Source organism: Phaenicophaeus curvirostris, chromosome 3 (assembly GCF_032191515.1).
Source record: "Phaenicophaeus curvirostris isolate KB17595 chromosome 3, BPBGC_Pcur_1.0, whole genome shotgun sequence".
Lineage (NCBI taxonomy): Eukaryota > Metazoa > Chordata > Aves > Cuculiformes > Cuculidae > Phaenicophaeus > Phaenicophaeus curvirostris.
The window spans coordinates 15,613,154-15,631,278 of record NC_091394.1 but is presented as its reverse complement, the minus strand read 5'-3'; the positions used below and the strand labels follow the sequence as shown (position 1 = coordinate 15,631,278).

Sequence of the window (18,125 nt, the reverse complement as noted above, 5' to 3'; positions counted from 1 at the left end):
AAATTTTCCTCTAAGTTTTGTAGCTCTTGAAACATATTTAAAGCTCTCTATAACTCGGCATCAATTATTCACATGTACTTTCAGTCTGGGAATTTAGGAGGCTGGTTTGGTCTTGAAAGTAGCCCGTTCATCACAAGAATTACATACAGTCTCAGAGCTCCTGACAGGTTTTTTTAGTGGGGTGGTAGCTGTTCCAACAGTGAAAATTGAAACTGATGTTCTCCAAATTTGGCTGTACTCAGAATCATACTCAGAATTCATTTACATCCCACTAAACAAGGACTTTAATACAAATAGGTTTAAAATCACTGTATTTTTTCCCTTCACTTTATGCTTAAGAACTGTCTTTTGAAAACTTAGCAAGTTGACCTCAAAAGGATTTAAACGAGCACAATTTTCAAAGCTGGTTTGTTTACAAACATAGGTTAGGAGTAGGACTGGATTTACCTTCAGATATGACAGGCACATTCAGAGTATAACATTTTAAAAGATACTACTACCAGCATTGCTGCTGTGGCAATCTAAGTGGTTGCTAAGATAAGATTAAAATAAATCACAGATGTTAAGTTTCTGCTATACCCTAAAGGTGATCTGAAGCAATTTTGCTGTCCCAGAGCCTAAAAATAAATAGAATTTATTAAAAATAACCACACTCCCCAAACAACAGTAACTGTCTCCTATTCCAGTCCCAAATCAGTCTTTTTAAATTATGGACATATTAGATAAATACAGAATATTTAGCATGATAAAATCACAATGTAGATTAAATTGGAAGCCTAGGCCAACCTCCAGCTCCAATTTCAAAGCCAGACCAGGTTACCCAAGGCTTTGCTTGGCTGTGTTCTGAGAACCTCCAGGCATGAAGATCCCTCCACCTCTCTGGGCAATCTCTTTCACTGTTTAACCACTCCCGTTTTGAGGAACTTATATTCAATTTTTATTTCTTTTACAGCAGCTGGTGATGGTTGCCTCTTGTCCTTTCACTGTGTATCCCTGAGAAGTCTCACAGACCTCCTTTTCATAGAATCACAGAATCATAGAATAACCAGGTTGGAAGAGACCCATCGGATCATCGAGTCTAACCATTCCTGTCAAACACGAAACCATGCCCCTTAGCACCTCATCCACCCGTGCCTTAAACACCTCCAGGGAAGGTGACTCAACCACCTCCCTGGGCAGCCTGTTCCAGTGCCCAATGACCCTTTCTGTGAAAAATTTTTTCCTAATGTCCAAGCCTCCTTTTGTTTTGGAGAACACTGCAATCAGGTCTCTCCTTACTTACATTGCTTTTGTAAGGTCAACAACCCAGTTGCCTCCTCTCTTCTTCATACTTTGTGTACTCCAGCACCCCAGCCCTCTCAGTGGCTCCCCTCTGGACCCTCTCCAGTTTGCCAGTTTGCTCTCTCTTGAACTGGAGGCTTAAGACTGTATATGGTACTACAGCACTGGCCTCCCAGCAGCTGAGGAGTGGAAGCAATCACCTTTCTGACTGCAATAGGCAGTACACCAAACTACCCTTCCAGCTTCCACTCATTTAACTCAGCAAGGTTCCTGAGCAGCAGTCCTGCTGGCCAGCTTATGAAATGTCTCTTCTATGTGCACTCCTGCCAATTATTAACAATGCGCAGCAAAAGTAAATCTCAGCACAATGTACAGAATATATACCACTGGCTGAAGTGAAAAATGGGAGAGAATATGGACTTCCAAGAGAGAGCGTGTCATTTAATGACCTGTGGTCAATCTTTTATTTGACTAAAAATAAAGGAAAAAGTCCAAAATATTTTTCACTGACTAGCATTGTTCTTACAGGGCTTTGCTTTGATGTCTTTGCTCAACATTCTGGTAATTTCTTTCCCCTTCACTCAATGTGCACATGTGCTTTCCTAACCCATTTAGATTCTGCACTTTGAGGAAAGTTGGATTTGCTTAGTTAATTTTCAAGTCCCAATCTAAGCCTACTGAAATTAGTGGGTTGCTTTTTTGAAACAGGTCTGGAATGTTAATTGCAGTTACTGTACTGGCCTATCTAATCCTACAAACAGAGACTGCATCAAGACCTAAAGAACTGCAAAAGGACAAATCATGATAAAAATGTACTGTTGTGCAAGTATTTAATTGAGGCTTGATCTTGTCCCTGTTGATAATGATGGATGAAGAAAAGCCCTGAGATCATTCCAGTAGCTTAAATACTGATTCTGGCCTAATTTATCCCTAATTTATCACTCGCTGCATGATCCAAGATGAAGTTTTCCCTCAGAAATGTGTGGAAGGAAATAACTAGGTCGTAATACATGCTCTTATGAAGGGGCTACAGATTAGCAGCTGAATGGAGAGAGACCAGAAAGCACAGACTTTGTGTCAACTGAGAATTCAGAGGAATTTTTGGCCCTTGTCCCATGACTATGCAGCATCACACAGAGCGGATCCCTGTCAGTATTACCAGGCCACCCTCCTTGCTGGAGGCACTGTTTCCCGTTTGGCCAGTTTGTATTTGCAAAGTTCTATAAATTTCAGGTTCCTTTTGCAGCCCTGCCACCAACTGTGTGAGTTTTGGCAAACAGCGTCAGAGTCACTTGTGCTTGAAGGCAGTTTCTAGTTAAATTCCAAGTTCTTGTATTTTTTTTCGCAAAAACTGCAGAAAAATGTTTGTTTATGGAAAAAAAAAGAAAAAAAAGGAAATATGCTGAGCCCTCCTTCCCCAAGGCACACCACTAGTGGAGGTTAGCATTAGGTTAACATAAACCATTGAACACAATCCCTTTCCACTTGGCTTTCGGTGCCTTGAATTTTTCCACTTTATGAATTTTCCATTTTATGACCTGCATGTCATTTTACTAGATCAATACATAGCAACATTTTCAGCACTTCATATGCTATCAGAACTACCAAATTAACCAAACTGTAATAAAATTATTTCAGACTTCTTGGAGAAATCAACTCTGGAGGGCAGAGGTCTTTTGCAAGAAATGTAATTACAAGTTTAAACAGAAAAGTGACCTTTGCCTGTCGCTACAAGTATGTCGCTGGAGGGGATTTGGCAGTAAGCTTTTCACTGGGAGGAGTTACTTGGTAGTGGTTCATGAAAGAGGAAAAGAAAGTAGAAGCTGGTTCTCTTAAATGATTCCCTAAAATAAGACCATGCAAGGTATTTTCCAAGAGCTGGTTGCAAATAAATGTTTACCTCCGTGGAGAACTTTCAGATCCCACACTATTGCAGCAGGTGTTCTTTACAGAGCATGTCTCTGTGCCATACGTCGCATCTGCTTCAGCTGAGTCCATGTAGCCATTGGCCAGCTTGGTGTCTCTCAACTTCATACTGTCGTTTTGTGAATCCAAAGATACGATGTCAGATGGGGAGCTCACAACGCCTGAGTCTTCTGTGGTGTCCTCAGATGCAAAACAGCTGCTTTCTGATGCCGTTTCTTCCACCTCTGATAGCTCCAGAACCGTGTCATCCACTACATAAACATTATCATGTGCAGGCAGCAGGCTCTCTAAATGAAATATAGCAAGGAAAGTTAGCTGAAAGTCAGCAGTACATAAATCAAACACAGAGTGCTATTCCTTTGTAATTGGAAAAACTACATGAAATACATTATAAATAGTAGGAGGGAGCTCAACATTCATATACAGGATAAAGACGATTTGAAAAGTGACAAAACATTTGTCCTTCTTTGCTTTTAGAAAGGTCGTTTGCTATACCTATCCTGTGGAGTTTGGCTTTTATATGTTTCCCTGCAAATTGTTTTCCTTACATGTATAAAGAAACAACTCTCTAGGGACATTTTCTTGAGAAATAGACCAAAGTTTAAATAATACGGTGCAAGAAATCACTCCTGTTACTGCTTCTGACAATATATTCTCATTATTCCTCAGTTTCTTTTACTACCCTTCAATTTTCTATGTATTATGGGGGAGAACAATAGTCTCTTTTCCAAAGCATATAAAATCTACTAATAAGTATACAACAGACTACCATGCTTAAAGGAGAACGCTTTGCAACGTCTAGTCATTTTTAAGGACATCAAGACAGACGTACTTTGCACATTTAACTCTACTAAAAGTTGCTAATTTTGAGACAAGATTAGACACTATGATCTTTTGCACTCTGTTTTAGTTTGGTTTCTAAGAGCTTCCTAGGGTTTCAATTGTTTTGGGTTCTTTTTTTAGGTGAAAAATACAATTTTTATATTTCCCCTATGAAACGCACAACTCTAGACTCCATCCTGCAATTATGCCATTAAAGGGGAACACCAAAGAAGGTCAATAATTTCAATGACTGAAATTATTGAGTGACTAAAGACAGAATTAAGCCCACATTTCTTTTCATCAAAAAGAATCAATAAAGACTAATGTAAATGTTTAATTTGGAATTATAAGCATGCTTCATTCTCTTCCTCAACTTCAGTAAGCTAAAGGAAGATTAAGCAATAGTTTATGGTCTGATCCAGCAGACATTTGTGGTGGATGTTAATTATATGAAAAGTCTCAGGTCTAGAAGCATGACTAAGATTAAACATACACCCTTTTTTTTTTTTTTAGGGTCAGAATCTACAAATTTTTGAAGCATACATGAAGCTACAGCTCACTAAAAATGTATATTGCAAATGCAGAAGTATTTTCTTTAAGTCAGAGAACTGGAAACAACTGTTAAAAAATGTTATAGAAATAATTTTCTAAGAGTGCAGCTTAGCAGCAAATCTTTGAGTAAAACTAAAATAAAAATCAAACCAATGTTCTCCTTGAATAAGGTTACAAGATGCCATTAAGTACCAAAAGTGATTACTGACAGCAGAAGCAATAAAATTTCAGAGGATTATAAATCATGATTAAAGTTGCAGGTGCTGTCAAGCATCAATATTAATGATGGAAGATGATCCAAAGACTCTATTGCAACTTTGGAAATAATGTTACTTCATTTCTTTGACCTTATTTTCTAAAACATTAGCTCTAAGTTCCAGATTTAATACAAGAGATTGTTTGATCTGAAAAAGGCAATTACAGGAACTAAGTGTGTGTCACTGAACAGATTAGAGTATGCTCATGACAGATCTACAGTTAGGAAAACACCAATATCAAGAAGAAATATGAGTAAATTGACATTGAACACAAAAAACCAAAACCCACAAAAGAGACACTAAACAAACTGATAAGAGAATATGGACTGCCTGGCTTTCAAACAAACAAAAACCCCAGTATCAACCCACCACCAAAGCATTAGTAAAAGCTATGTATATGTTAAAACCAGAACGAAGTAGGAGAGCAAAGATGTAATGTAAAGAGTGGAAGTTACAAGTATGAAGAACAAGGGAAGATTTTGAAGTAATGCACAATGCAGTATACACCTTGATGCAAAGAGACTTCTATAAAATACAGGCCACATCTATTGTCAACAGAATGCAGTAAATGACCCCCACCCTACAGCTGGCACAGCAGTTTGTTAGAAAGTACCTACTTCCAGCTCCTGACATGAGGATGGCAGGTTTCTTCTCCCTAGCTGTCTCATTTCCTCCTCCTCTTCTTGCTTGCCTGCAACTATTTCCTGCATCTTTCTGCTCAGAAATTTAGATCCTTTTGGTCACATAGCCCTACTTGCCTACTCTAGACAAGCACTTGAGTCTCCGTCTGATGTGATTCAGCAAGCTGCTCTATGGCAGCATCTCCCAGCTCATTCTTTCCGTATGTTTACAAACAAAATGGAAAAACAATTATCTCATTATCAGGTTCCATGCACAAATCAATCCATATTTATTACGCCTGGATCTCAGCAGCTGAATCAACCAATCCAGTCTAAGAACCTTCTCATTCAACAGCATTTTCATCCTGAAGCATGGAACTACAGAAAGAAGTCTTTCTAGTCAATGATTAAATTCCCTGTGCTCAAGCAAAACCAAAATATCGCCCTTTCTTCAAGCCTATCAGTTCATTAAAGTGTTTCCCTAATCTTTTATCTTCACCAGGAAGATCCATTAACTTTTAACGCAGGTAACACATGGCACTGAACAGAACTGCTGACTGAGGCAAACTGTTTTGATTGCCACTACTACTTGTCTGAACATGAGAGCACACACATAAAACATGATTGCTAAGGTTCTGTGTCATGTTAACAACCTGGTTTCAGCTAAAAGGAGCACTAAAACAGCCCTGTTTTGAAGTTAAGCCATCCTTGGATGGATTAAGTAAGAATCTATTCCTCTTCCTACATGCTCGATTAGGTCTCCACTGGTGCTAACTGAAGATGGATGGGCATTACTGGGTAATGATACGTGACACGAAAAAAGCCTACCTTACTTTAGGAGTCTTCACTCTGGAAGCCAGGAAATACCTTTAAAAATTTTCTAATTCTTCACAGAGAACTGCGTAGGGCACTGTAGGAGATGTGATTCTGCTTTGTGATTTTTGCATATTTTTTCTAAGACAGAGTGCATATGCAGAAAACCACTACACACTAAGCACAGTGTGATCATAAAGATGGCAGCTACTGAGGTTATATTTGGTCAAATAAAGAAAAAAACCTCAACATCTGTTCTTCTCTTCTCTGTCAGGACACTAAGAACTTTTCAGTATGGGCTCTGGTCTTTGAGACCTCATACAGACACTTCCAGGTTAAGACAGAATATTCAGCAGTAATTGGACACACAAATAACAATAGCCACAGTGTAGTACTGAAACACTGCTGTGCATCAGAAGACTCTCTGTGTTTCCAAATATATAACAATGCCAAGATCTTTTCTTCAGTAACATGTGACCCTGTTCACTGGCTTCAGGTGGGATACTGAACGTGGCCCATGGTCTCCAAGTCATACTGAAATCTCTGTGGGACATACCATCCACAAGTAAAATTGGAGAGCGGTCATCAATGCCTTGCGTTGGTGCTTACCTATGCCCTGCTCCAGGCTGCAAACTGTGCAAACCCCAAGTTACCACCATACCAGAGATGTTGCCTGCATGGCAGCAGCAGTGCTGTTCCTGCACAATTAGGTCAACTACAAGGTCGGGGGTGGGGGGTGGGGGTGGGTACCCGGACATCTGTTTGCAAGAATGTTGCCCATGATCATCAAGAGGGAAAGAAGAGTAGCTCATCAGTAAAGAATGCGAGTTTCTTGTTTAACACAAAAGAGATCTTGTCACTTTTATCTCAATAGGCTGTAAGTAATTAGGAAAACACTGAACTGCAAGTTTAGAGCAGTCATATCTGCACACACACAGTTTGATATCCCATATATGTATGCATTCCTCACACAGAATGCCAATGACAGGGAGATGGATAATGATGGGGAAATAAATTAAACCTCACTTGGTTTAAACACTAATCAGGACTTCCAGAAATGAAGATTTAATGCAATAGGTGAAGACTACCATGGGTAAAATACCCACTTGCATTACTACTCTGAAAATAACCATGAATGAGAGTAGAATCAGATGTAAGCGTTCAAAAGACGCACTTCCTACAAAGACTTAGAAAATCAGTCACCTAAGCCCAAGCCATCACTCCCTCTGAGACCAATGGTCACAGGGCGTAAATCCTATCTGACTTTAACTGTGCGCTAAGTGCTGCGACCTTCCGGTTTTAAAACACTGCTGGTGGTTTACTTGCACTTTCAATAATGACAGTATATCCAAAAGCATTTTTAAAGAGATAACAGTTCATTTAACACCTACGTGGTGAATAATCTGAACTTCACAATTGTTTTAGAGATGCTGAGCACCTCTAATACCTCTGAGTTCTTGCTAAGAGGTTGGTAACTATTTTTCAGTTTCTTTCATCACTTGTTCCACTGCCAAAAAACTTTCTTTTCATGAACTAAAATTGCTCTGCTATAGTTCAAATGGTCTATTACAGTGAAGTTGTAAAAAGCATTTCAAACTTCATTACGTTAAAGAATATTAATTCTTACGATGAACCTCAAATTACAACATGATTATTTCACTGGCAGTACTTAAAACTCCTAGCAAGAGAAAGAAACACTGCTCTAATTATTTGTACTGCCAGTGAAAAGTTAGACAATCACAGAAGATCAGTATTAAAAAAAATGTACAGTTTTTCGTACAACTTGGAAGAAGGTTGGTGGAAGAAATGGGAAAACACTTATTATGGCAACGATTAACAGAGATTATGAAAATGGACAACATAGGATTAGAATAAGAGTCTTCACACAGGTACAATGTGTTCTGGTTACAATTCAGTTATTTTGCTCATCAATCAAATACTTGTATATAGAAACAGGTGTTAAAAACCATTCAGTGGGTAGTTAAAGCACAAGACAGAATGGACAGACTTCTATTTATCACAGTTAAGAATGTTTTAATCCACTATGCTTCTTAGCATATTTTAGCCTACACGCTTTTTTTCTTTTTTAAATAAAAAGATTCAAATAGAAAATAAATGATCACTGCTATAAATTAACATAACAGCATGGAGGTGTGGGGGAACAGATCAAACTCCGAAGCACCCCTCTCCCACTTCCAGTAACTGCCTTGTAATAACTGAAGGTGAGGCCAGGAATTACTGAGGTGAGGAAGCATGCTCTACAGGCTCCAGTCCTCCTCCAAAATGAGGATGTACAGCAGCTTAATATTGGCTCAGTGGCTTTAAGTTGTAGAGTGATGGAATAATTTTAATTTGGAAAGAACCTCTGGAGATGACCTAGTTCAATGTCCTCCTTAAAGCAAGACTAACTTGCAGCTTAGACCAGGTTTCTCCAGACCTCGAACAGCCAAGTTCTGAAAAATATCAAGCATGGAGACTCCACAGCCTCTCTGGGGAATCCCAAATAATTCCTTGGACAGTGTTTAATGCCTCTCCAATAAAGAACATATTTTTCATGCTAAATTAAAAATTTTCTAGCTGCAATTTGTCACTGTTGCAGTGTTAATCCTTTTGTAATGAATCTCAGCAAAGAGTCTGGCTCAATTTTCCTTTTTCTTCAGATGCAAGACAGCATTGAAATTCTCCTCACCCTTCCCTTCCACAGGCTGAACAAGCCCTGTTGCCTTAGCACCTTCACACACATCGTCGGTGCCTTCTGCCAGACCCTGCTGTCTCTGCGCTGGTTTGTCATTATCTTGTTCCACAGAACTCAAAACTGAACCCACTTTTGGACAATGGACACAGATGTGGCTTCATGGCAGCCAAATAAAGGGGAGTAATCATTTCCTTTGATCTGCTGGCTATTTTCTTGCTAGTGCAACCCAGTCTGTGGTTAGTGCTTCATCACTGTAAAGGCATGTTGCTGACTCACGCATTGCTGCATGTGACTCCCAGTTCTCACATAATGAGATATTTTCGGTTTCCTTCCTAGTCTTCCGCCCTACGCTCATGTTTTCCAGCAGGTTCTTTAATTGCAGTCATTCTTAACTGCACAAAACCTGCCAACAGAAGTAAATCCATTCCTTTACACAGCAGCCAATAGCAAAAATTATAAGACTCACAAAGGACATGCCTTACCAGACATATCATTAGAAAGCTACATATGGAGTATTACTAAACACACCTTGTGAATTTTCAGTATCCAGTGTCAATCCCAAGCTAATCACAGCTAATTTAGCGCCTAGACCTACTCTCCTCTGGTTGAAAAATAAATGCAATCTGGACCGATTTAACCTGCCTTACCAATTTGAGGCAGTTAAGCACTTCCCTTGAGGTTAAACCTGTCTGCTGTTAGTTGATATCAGAACACAAAGGTATTGTTAACTTCTACAAAAGCTTTTTTTGGCAATGGTGTTTCCTACACCAAAGGCAATACAAGATAGGATCAAGCCAGAGAACTGAAGAGTATCTCGGTTTCTCCATTGTTTTTACCATGTACAAGCAACTGCGAAGATCTGTGCACTAATTTCCTTTCCTTTCAAATGTATGCTGAAAATTATGGTGAAGTCTCTCTCTCAAAACAACAGTAGTTAAGACAGTCTGTTAGCTCTTCAAGGACTCAGAGAAAACTACCACTTCAAGTAAATGTCAGCTACCCTTTCCCATTTCAGACCTTTATTTTCACCACCTGCAAAACAAGGAAACAAATAAAAAAAAAGAACTAATGCAATACAGATTTTCAGACAGGGAAAAATTAACATATTGGACTGTATTATCCCCATTTCTTTCCCACAATCCTTTCCTCAATGACAAAAAACCCTCTCTGACCTCTGCAAAGCCCATTTGACCTAGAATGCTGCTGCTATTGCTAAACTGCTTTTCATACTCACCTTTTTGGCACCCTCTTGAACAAACCAGTTCTTTGATTTTATAAAAGCCTTGTTTTGAGGCTCTGGCAAGTCCACACCATAGCCAGTAACCAGCCTTCCTCATTCGAAGGGATCCGATGTTGCAGAAGTGACATTAAGAACAAAATGCTCTTTGAAAGGAAAAGGATTGTGTGTAAAATTATATCCTTTCTTGATTAACTGGAGAACACTGCCACTTGGCTTGGAAAAGGACTGATTTTAAAAAATGAGTAGTAGTGTGAATTGTACATTTCCTTTTAGACACAATAAAGTATGATGGGGAGACTTTTACAACAGTTCCTGGTGTTCACTATCCAAAATGAACAGCAAGCAAGAACAAGACATAAGGTGTTCTTCTGGCACTAGCTAGCTCTGTACTTCTGTATTTAGGTATGAGGAGACGGCCAGTGTGCCTAATCTGTGCAGTTCAAAAAGACTAAGAACAAGAAGGCAGTGTAGGCTAAAGGAGTAGGATATTGTAGAAATATATTTAAGAGCATATAATAGATACCTTCAGACTTGCATTTCATAAATCAGCATATGTAAGACTGGTAACATGCCGTGATCAATCATGGGGCTCTTTGGAGGCCTTTGTGGGAACAGAAAATCTAGATCTAAAACCAGAGACTGCCCAATATAATGAGCCTGGCAAAGAAATAAACTACTCTCCTGATTTTGCTGGGAATTGTTAGTCTTAAGTGAGAGATACTGGCAATCCACATCCTTTACAGAGGTGGTCGGCTTCCATTCAAGTACACTGCAGAATCTAAACAAATGGACTGTGAAGGTGATTTTCATGAGACACCTTAGAGAACATACTCTACAAAATTGCCTGAAAAGCATATGTTGTGTAACGATTAAAACCAGAAATGATTAGTGCGCCTAAGCAATAAACTGATGTTTTATTAGGTGATTTTAAGACTACAAAAAAAGACCATTTGCTAAACTTTCCTTTTAAACTTTACCATCTCTCCCCCTCACACATTCTGTTCCATCAATTCTTTCTCTTCCTTACTTTATCTGTTAACAGTTCCTTAAAATCTCTATTACAGTTCCATATTTCTAGTATAATGCAGAGGAGAAAAACAGAAAATACTTTTGCATTGTAATTATACTTCACTTTCCCACAAACTAGTTGCCAGCTAACTCTGCAAAGAGACTAAAACCCCAACCCTAAACCACAGACACATACATATACACACACATACTTGTAGGATTTAAGAGCTCTTTCTATAGTAGAGAGACACCATTCCACTCACAGTTGTGTATTTATTTCTGATTAAAACTGATCTAAAAGTTAGGAAGTATGGAAAAGAATTAGGTTGATCTGTATTAAGTTATCTATTACTGAAACCATTAGGTATTACACAAGAAAAAATAAAAAAAATTTGAAAAGTTGCTTTCTGTTTATGAGGATATAGTGTACTTGCCTTGGGCATATCAGCACTTCTATTGAGAACTGCTGCACAAATGAGAAAAACAACTTTCAGTACCTTACAAACAAAGCAGACATATTAGGAGTAATGGCAACAAATACTGAGTTTGCTTAATATCAAAAGCTAAGAGTAAATTCCAGAAAGCAGTCTTCAGATCTGTGATGTCACACTTCCCCTATCACTGCTTCTGTCATTTTCCCATACATCACCTTCCATCTCTATGTAGATTAGTATCTATAGCATAATCTGAAGTCAGACAGAGCCCTAAGAAAATTAAATGTTTCATGCACAAACCACCTGTCTAAATTACAATTAGGACAGCACAAAATAACTTCATTTAATTGGCCCAAACACGCTTCAGCCAAACCACCAATAACGTAAACACCTTCACAGAAGATTTTCAGCAGCTAGCTCCAAATATAGGTATGAAAACATTTCATACAACTCTGTGCTATAAAGACAGGAAGTTCTACTCTCGCCTCTTTTGATGTACATAAAGCAACTCCTCTTGGACCTCCTGATCAACAGAATACCTGCTTTCCTCTCCAAAGTTCAAAGAACAACTGGCTTTTCAATATACTTTGGCTGGTGGTTTATTTTGGCAATTAAATTTCTATAAATATTTTAACCTAGAAAAGCATGCTTCTTTTCTGAGTTCAGTTATTATAAGTTTTACTGTACTTTCACACTTGATTACTCTGCAGTCGTACTTCTCATAGCTGTTAAGACATCCAGTGATGTCAACTGAAGTATCTACCTGGAGAGATACTGCTTGGAGTACCTGAAAACTTCTCATCACTAAGACATTTTGCCTTCTGAAACTGCCCAGTGAAGAAACAATTATTCTTGCAGAGGACAAAATTTAGGACCAGAGTATTCCAAGTATCTCTGTCAAGATCTTGTTCCACACCCTCCACAGGGGCACCGTACCATTTTCAAGGGACAGCTCCCAGGCAGTCTGAAGACCAGACTCCTGTGCTGGCATGAGGGCAAATCAAGGACAGTGAGGCCACAACAGTGGAATCCAAGCACACTCACCACCTAAAACACTGCCAGTTCCCTGGGACTATGCTAGCAGCAAAGAGAAACAGACATGCTGCAGAAGCCCATAAAGGCAATTGGTTGTATGGAAAGTTAGTAAGAGATGTACTTCTTTGCCAGTTACACAGACACAGCCAAGAAATCACTGCATGAGGCAACAGTCAAATGCAGGATATCATGAACTCCACTTCTGGCTCTACCCATGAGGTTGTATTTTTCAGTAGTGCACACTGAAGCTCTGCCTCAGAGCCTGGTAAGGAGGGGAATATTGGACAGGTGGAGAACAAAGCGCCCACAGAAGAACTCTGCTGTCATGCCGCTACTCTTCTTTGACAACAGATGGACTAGATCAGATCATTTCAGGGATAAGCAGAGATGAGAATCCTTAAGTCAGAGCTGAATTTGGCCTGCTCCTTCATAGTCCTCCTGTGAAGTCAATTATCTCATCAGTTGTCCTTTGCCCTGGGGCTCTCATTCACTACTAACTTGAAATACCAGGAGGAAGAAATGCAAATATGCAAGAATGGTAACGGGATGTTATACTCTGCACTGATTTGCAGAGAGCACAATGGTAACGACAGTATCATCTCTGGTACTACAGCGGACAGTAGCCTGATGCAAGAAATAGGTCATCATCTGACCACTCACTTGGAAAAAAATGATCCCTTTCATATTTTGCAGTTAGTATCAGATCCCCTTTCTACTCCAGCAGCTGGGTTTTACCCCTGAAATCAATGGAAGCAGGACTGGACTGCTCACTGATTGAAATGCAAAGCTGCAGATACCTCCTGCACAGGATGAATCCCCCTTGGGAAAATTTATCTGCATTTTTATTCATATGAAACATTTTAAAGCTTTCATTTACGGAGTTTATTCAATAATAATGTGCATGGCATATAATGGGGTACCTCATTAAGCATGCTTAAGTGCTTTGCCGGAGCATGGCCATTTCTAGAATTTGAAGGTTCACTATGATCATACCCTCAGAACAGACAAGCTAGTTTGGGGAATTTTTCACCTGAGTCAATGGGCTTAATTAGGATCAGCATAAAAGGTCATTTCTCCTATGGGAAATTTGGAAATGTTTTTGAGCTTCTTTTTAGCCTCACTTCCTGCAGAAATTAGGTTGAGAAGGTCACACTGTTGTCTATGAAAACCTCCAGTAATCTTTAAATCAGCTGCAAACTTCTCCTGAATTAGCCAGGAAGGATAACAGTCTAAAGTCCAGTTCCAAAAGTTTCATAAAGAGGTAGAAGGACAGAGCAAGGAGACTTTCCTCATATATGTGCTGACATAAATGCTAATTCTCTATTATCTACCAGGGATACCTATGGGAAAGAAGCTATGAATAATAGTAACTCTTCAACTCAGAGTGTGTTGGGGTTTAGATACCAGAGAACTGAACCATTAATGCGCAAGTCCAAACGAAATACTTAGATAAGTACTTGATGAGGTCTGGGGGAGGGGAAGAAGAAAACAAGAGAAAAACAACAAAAGAAAAATTCCTAAATGCAAACATCCCTTTCAATCCTTTTCATTTTGGTTTTGAAAAGCTTGAAGGTGAAGCTTCTGGGATTTTCTCCTCCATCTATTTTTTTTTCTTTTTTTTTTCATCCATTATTACCCCTTTACTATGCCCCTTCTTTCTCCTTCTTATTTCTAACTTAAAATGAACATTAAAAGAACAGGCATGTCCTCTTTTAAATCCAAATAACCAATTCTTTTTTTTTCCTAAAACCCACCACACAAGGACTGTGTTTTGGAAACAAATTCAGCAGGTGTGATTGGCTACTATTCCACTTTGCACAGTACAGTTTGTACAGTAATGCCTAAACATTATCTTAATTCTCTCAACTGCTCATAATTTCTGCATGATATCATAAGCTTGTTTTCTCACTTTAGACTGAGACCCCCTATCAGACCAGTACAGAATCAAGCTGCTGGTTTGTTACTACACTTCATGTTACATCATGTAAGTTTAAAAACTTCTCTCTCCATTGCTTTCAGTCTGCTCATTTTCTCACAGGCACTAATTTAACTCAGTGGAAAAACCGCAAGGAGTTTCCCTGTGCAAGGATTTTTTGTGTAAAAAAAATGCAATTGATACATTGCAAAAGCTTTGTATTATGAAAAGTGGCATGTATTTAATGTACCCTGAAAGTGAAGAAAAGCCTTTTTAGTACAGTCTGTGCCCTTTATAAAAGCAGGCTGAAGACAAGTGATTTTAATTGAGGAACATCTGAATCCCATTGATTAGCTTGATGAATACAGCACAGGAAAGCTGCCAGGTACAGAGGAAGCTGGGCATGTCCACAAGGGAGTGGAGTAAACAAGCAAATTACAGTCTATGCATGCCTTTTTTTTTTTAACCAAATGTTTTCATTTGGAAGCTTGGAGACTTAAACCTCTAAGATTCTTTAACTGATGGGTCAGTTAATCAGCATATTGTTCTTGTTTTCTGAATACAAGCAAAAGAGGGTTTTAAAAGTTAAAAAAAAAATCAAATTATAAATAATCAATGAAACGTTCACGTACATAGTGTTTTATTGAAACAAGATTTCTTCTGGGGAAAAAAATACCCCAAGCTTTCTTCTTTTTTTTGGAGAAAGAAGTTTTACCTGGTGAAAAAGAATTACGCCAACCCCAAGCATTGATTTAACGTGTCTGAGAACTGGTAGTACCCAAAAAGCATTTCAGAATAAAAAAAAAATACCCACGCATTCCCTGAAACAGTCCTCCTTCTAGTAACATCAGGAAGTGATAGAGGCTGGCCTTTCTACAGCCCTTAGCGTTCCACTGTGAGGCTTTCTGTATAGTAAATCAAGTATAAGAGACTGTGTAGCATCCAAAATGCTTCATCTCTTACAAGTAAAAGCCAAGTAAGTAAAGCTCTTCTTCTGAATTTAAAGCCACTAGATTAGTAGTTCTTACAGTCTTTTCAATTCTTCATAGTTCTTCTAACTTATGAATTATAAGAATTCTTACATTCAATTCTTAACTGTTACACCTATAGATGCACCTTATAAACAGAGGGAATGCATGTTATCACATAGTTAAGAAAAAAATGTGGAAAATATTTCTCCATTAACTTTTATGTTTTTACAAACTGGAAAAATATTTTTCCCTTTAGTTTTTAACTTCTCATCAAGTGAAATAACTGAGGAAAGAAATAATCATGTGACAGAAAAGAAGAAAAGTGCTAACCTACGTGTTTTAAAAATCAGATATCAATAATAATTTTCATTTCTTGAAGTTACAAAATTAGTTGACTTCTTTGTTTGCTCTAACAGGCAGATAGTCCCCTACTAGTCCTCCTGCTGTTTATAAGAGTTTACCATACATTTAGCAACTTTACTTTCACCTCTTAATCACAATAGTCTTAAGAGAAAATAAAATACTTGGCTGTCATAATCCTCCTTTCCCATTCTTTCTTTGGTCTTCTTTTATTTCAGGCCTTTGTCCTCTATTACACCCCACCTTTGCTTATGCTACAGTCAGTTGGAAAGTAATTCTTTTATCCATTCCAGGAACCAATTATGGAATCCATAAGAGAAGCTGACAAAAGAAACTCTGTCTCTGCTCTCAGCCTTTTGCTCTCTCAGACCCTAAAACCCAGAAGTGAACGTGCATGGCCAGATTTCTCAATTTCTTAGAAGAAAGCAGGCAGGCATTTTAGTCACTGTTTACTGGCTTTGAAAGGGAATAGGAAAACCTGAGTATGAGCATCTCCAAGGACGGGCAAGCACTTTGTTGTGGGTATTATCGCCTACCTGGGACAGAGAATACAGAAATCTTCAACAGTTTGCTTTCTGTAGCTCTCTGTGCATCACCTGCAATTGAATCAGTAGGATTCCGCGCTACAAATTTCAATGCCATTTCAAATGCCAACCTTACATTTTGATAGGGTCCATACATCATGTGTAAATCAAGCGCAAACTCAAATTCATACACAGGATTAAAGTTCTCACACACCCACTCGCACTGCGTGCATGTATTTGTCTAGGTGTAGGCATTTAGTCCGGCTTGTTATTGACAAAGTCTAAGTCTATCTACTTGTATAGATGTGATGATTTCTTCATATTCCTCTGCCTGAGTGTAACAGAGTATGTTTAAGATGCCACTCAGTTATGAAAGGGACGGCTCACAGAGTTAAACTACTCTTATTTTGACTAAGGAAGAGGAAAACAGGGAATTAGGTTTCACTTAGAATAAACATTCACAATTTATCCACAGACATGGAGTTAGGTTGCAAGGGAATGAGAAATGTCTTTGCATTTAGCCAGGATGGGAAATGTGAAGCTACGTTTTATTCCACACTTTATGAAATAGGTAAATAACCACTTAAAAACTTCAATATCAGGAAATGAGACGAGAAAGACTATTTGAGTCCAGTCTCAATGTAACCAGAAAATATTTTGTTATAACGAAAGGCATATTGCTCCCTTACAGTAGGACTGACTTCTGGCTCAAAGTCTGTAAAATTGCAAGTATTATTTCCAATACCATGGCAGGCAGTAGAGTGAATATGTAAACAAATACAAAATACCCCTTTGCAACTGGTGTTATCTCTACTCAGGCCTGTGTCTCCTTCTTCAGAACTTTCTCAAGGCATGAGAAAATGAACCAGATCCAGTCACCCAAATTCACAATTTTCTCATCAGAAGTGAACAGGAAAAAAAAATTCTTTCATTTTCAAGGGATATAAAGGACTCAATAATTGATATCTATTTGGTATGGTATAAATTTCTGAAATAGTTCATTCTTGCTACTGGGCTTGATCCTTTCAGCAGTCCTTTACCACCTGAAGTCAGAGCATCATAGAAGCATATGCTGTAAAAGAAGAATAAAAGCAGCAGATTCTTCCATTAAAAAAGTACAGGATCACCTTCCCCCTTCTCCACCTCAGCAAAAATTGGCAGAGTTTATTACGTGCAAGCTCTTCTAGACCTTCTAATCTAGAGGAAGTTGTCCCTGCCCAAGTCAAGGAGGTTGGAACCAGATGACCTTCAAGTTTCCTTCTGACCCTAACTATTCTATAATTCTATAAATAAAGAATTCTGCCACTTTTTGTTCTGTCAACAATGAATTTTAAAAGTGGACTTCTCTAGCCATAAAAGTGTTATACAGCAGTCTATTGACATACTATACATGAGACATCTGAATAAGAAGTCTGTAAACAGTGACAAGTTTGTCTCACTGTTCTTGAGCGGTGAATTCATAGTTTTGCAATGACATTAGAAAACAACATGGCTGTAATTTTGGAGGGATGGAGTAAGTTACACTTGGTCTTCTAAAATAACATGTATTTTAGTATGGAAAGATAAATGGTGCCTACTGCATGTACTAAATATATATTGAGAGTCATGGCAGTGACTGGAAGCCAAGTTCAGAAGACAGAAATGCTCTCTTATACACACACTCACAGACCTA

At 38.5% G+C, this 18,125-nt stretch overlaps 1 protein-coding gene across 7 annotated transcripts in view; it reads right to left on the bottom strand.

Moving 5' to 3' along the window:
- COBL (cordon-bleu WH2 repeat protein) overlaps positions 1-18,125 on the bottom strand; it is a 202,972-nt gene that overhangs the window by 23,218 nt on the left and 161,629 nt on the right. For all 7 annotated transcript variants that reach the window (XM_069853419.1, XM_069853418.1, XM_069853416.1 and 4 more), the window contains one exon: positions 3,182-3,494. In XM_069853419.1, coding sequence (XP_069709520.1) covers positions 3,182-3,494 — 313 coding nt within the window. The remainder of the gene's footprint in view (positions 1-3,181; positions 3,495-18,125) is intronic.